At 41.9% G+C, this 3,319-nt stretch overlaps 1 protein-coding gene across 1 annotated transcript in view; it reads right to left on the reverse strand.

Moving 5' to 3' along the window:
- LOC109462481 (negative elongation factor A-like) overlaps positions 1–3,319 on the reverse strand; it is an 11,356-nt gene that overhangs the window by 4,661 nt on the left and 3,376 nt on the right. Inside the window, exon 3 of the mRNA XM_019759040.1 lies at positions 2,462–2,719. Coding sequence (XP_019614599.1) covers positions 2,462–2,719 — 258 coding nt within the window. The remainder of the gene's footprint in view (positions 1–2,461; positions 2,720–3,319) is intronic.

The following is a 3,319-nucleotide window of genomic DNA, read 5'->3' on the forward strand; positions in this document are numbered from 1 at the left end:
ATATGTGTGTGTATGAAATAAAGGAAAACTGACTTTTGACACGAAGTTTCTGCGGTCGCGGGTGTCTTTGATATCTGCGTTTTCCCCAACACCAGTGCCGTGCGTGCCGCATGGAGCTTTCAATGGACTCGGCCGCTCGGCGAAAATTACGGCAAATTATCTTTACCAAAAAAATTAAGAATATCCATATTTGGTTTCTCGATTCCTTGAAATGCGTAGATATGTGCATAGCTTCCGTTTTTCATGGGCATAATTAAAGAAATTTGGTTCGAAAATGCGTTTCGTATTTTTCCAAGATGGCGCATGTTAGCTGCAGAGGGAGGTCAATTGGGGTCATCGGAAGACTCCACTGTTATGGAGGTAGATACACCGAGTTTTATTTAACTTCATTAGCGTCAAATGACGTAATTACATTATGAAAACATTTGAAATACATTACTACAATTAATTTTAGATGTAAATTTAACACTGTAGTGGATATTTTAGAAAAGATATAAGTCTGAAAGGAAAAATTTTCTGTTGACTACCACATTGGCATAATGGTAGAGGCAGACATGCCACGCGGGGAGAAACCCAAGCCGTAAACAAAGGAGAGTTTTCGCTAAGTTTTCATGTTCAAAAACGACCAAAAACGGAAAGTAACTGGCAACTGACGAACAATTATTTTGCTGTTAACTAAATAGACAGCATCTTGGTACAAAATAACTTATTTACGTGGTTGGAATTCGCTGTGGCGTATGTCGGTCGCGCGAAGCAAGTGTTCACCAAAGAACAAAAACATGGCGATGTCGTTCTCTTCCACTTTTCGACTAACAACAACAACTACTAGTAACGTGGCGATTGCGGAGAAACGATGGCGAAAGCGGAAAGACGGACGCCAAACTCATTCCAAAAGGTGGAAGTGATTCGACTGGCAGAGAGAGTGAGAAGAAATCGCCGAAAGCTGAGCTTAGATTAAATGATTTTGCAGTCGATAGAAATTTGTTTGGAGTTGAAAGTTTGTTGCTTGATTTGCTTTCTTTTCTTTAGCCACATGTAGTACTAGTATGTACACAAGAACAGTACTCTGATGTCCCGATTAAACGTACCGGTACGTTTATTTTTTTCGGCCCGAACGTCCACCCGGTACATTCTTATTAGGGACGGTACGTTTATTAATTTTTGGGAAAAAAATTGGCCGTACGTACCGCACCATCAGCAAGTGGCCGGCGGCCGCAAAATTCGGCAACACGTACGCGTTACAGATAAATATTTGGTCCATGATAGCGGCATTTCCCATGAATATAATGTATATTATTTATTTTTCGCCTGCTGTCCACTTTTAAGTCCCAAAACGTCTGAAAAAGCAAAAATTTGCCCACAAAACCGAAGGGGAAGGCGAGTAGCTAATCGACGTATTTAGCACACGGCGGCCGCAAGTCCTTGTCAAAATCGGCAACGCGGCAGAAAAATGCCTGGTCCATTTTAGCGATATTTACCATGAAAAAAACGTATGTGGTTTATTTTCCCTCTGGTGTTAGTTTTTAGGTCCCGAAACCCCTAAAAAAAGTAGAAATTTGCCCACAAGACGGACGGCCGACGTGGGGAGGGCGCCTAGCGCCTGAGCAGCATGACCCGTAAAAAGTCAAAGGTCATAGGGCACCCATATTGCGCAATCACCGTAAAAGCGCCGATTTAGCTAATTTTAGGGCGTTTAAAATTGATACAATCACATTATCGATTTTTAAAAAAACAATGAGATGGAAACCAATCAAAATTTTATGCTGAATAATATTTTTTTTCTTCAAAAGTTTTTTTCTTCAGAAGTTTTTCTTCTTCAGAATCCAGACTTTGACCAGACTAGACAATGTAACGTTACCATACCAAATAATTATTATGTTGAAATGGATTTTGTTGTAGATATACTCATTAAACCCCTATATTTGTACTTAATTGGGCTTGATTTTCTATCTCTTACTGAGTTAGTCAGATTTTCAACTCAAGTTGCAGGAGAAGGCTTAGCAAAGTGCATTTCAGAAGTGTAAAATGCAATAGCTTCTCCTACGGATTTTGTATTTCCCCAAAACAAGTACAATATATATACTCATTAATTAAAGTGATGTATACTCACTAATTAAATGTAACAGTGAAAGATTTGCTCATATATTGGTATTGAAATAAAGAGCACATTTTAGTATCATGGACACACAGTTCACCTGTCAATTTGGGCATTTTCCGGGGGGGTACGTTTATTCCGGAGGGTATGTTTATTAGACTTTGAAGATTTGTCCAGGGGGTATGTTTATTCCGGGGGGTATGTTTATTAGGGACACGAGAGTAGGAAGAAAACGACTTCACTCAACTATTGGGGGGCAATTTCATATGAGCATTTTTAAGTTGACTCAGAATTTTTATTTTTCAAATCAGAAAAAAATGAAGAGGCGAATCAGAGAACGAATAAATTAAATTGGTGTGGCCTTACCTGCTGTAGCACTAGTCTGTGTGGCGGGTGCAGTCCCCGGTGTGTTAGTTCTCAGGGCTGTGCTGGGTGCGTAGGAGGGTGCAGTCACTTCTATCGTGGTGACGGGAACGGCGTTCTTCTGTGCCGTGGCAGCGGCCGCGAGCAGCCCGGCGGCGTAGTCAGGCGTGGCGGTGGCAGCCTCCTCCTTCTCCTTCTCCTCCTTCTGCTTCTGTTTCTCCTGACTCTCCTCCTGCATTCTCTTCCTCCTCTTGGCCTGACCTGGAGTATGGAAGGACAGGGCTTAAAGTACTTTTTTCTGAATATTACCTGCATCACCACAGGTACATTAGTGCGTGTTTTCGCCAGGCCTTTTGAGCATAGAGGCCCCTACTAGTATGTGATTTGGACCCCCTATGCTGTGATTTGGACCTCTATCCTGTCTTTCAACCAGCATAGGGGTGTTTTTGGGGAGAACATTAATAAATCTTGCTAAAAACGAAAATATAACTTAAGAATTAAGCTACAGTCAAACCTGTACTAGCGGTCACCTTTGTATAGTGGTCACTCGGCCATAGCGGTCAGTTTTTGCCGGTCCCTTGAATTTTTCCCATTGACGTAAGCATTAAAAATCGTGTCTATAGCGGTCACTGTTCAACGCGGTCAGCGGTCACCCCATTCCGGTCCCGCCGGCATGTCAACACCGCCGATAGCGGTTGCGGCTGGCCGTAACCCGCCAAGCACCACGGCCATAACACCACCCCACCTTGGGCTACGACCGTTATGAGCCTTGTGATAATTTTCCGATCGCTACATTACTAAAATGTGAACTGAAAATTATATATATATATATATATATATATATATGTGTGTGTATAGAAA

The sequence above is a fragment of the Branchiostoma belcheri genome, unplaced genomic scaffold (assembly GCF_001625305.1).
Source record: "Branchiostoma belcheri isolate BF01 breed outbred unplaced genomic scaffold, Haploidv18h27 scaffold117, whole genome shotgun sequence".
NCBI lineage: Eukaryota > Metazoa > Chordata > Leptocardii > Amphioxiformes > Branchiostomatidae > Branchiostoma > Branchiostoma belcheri.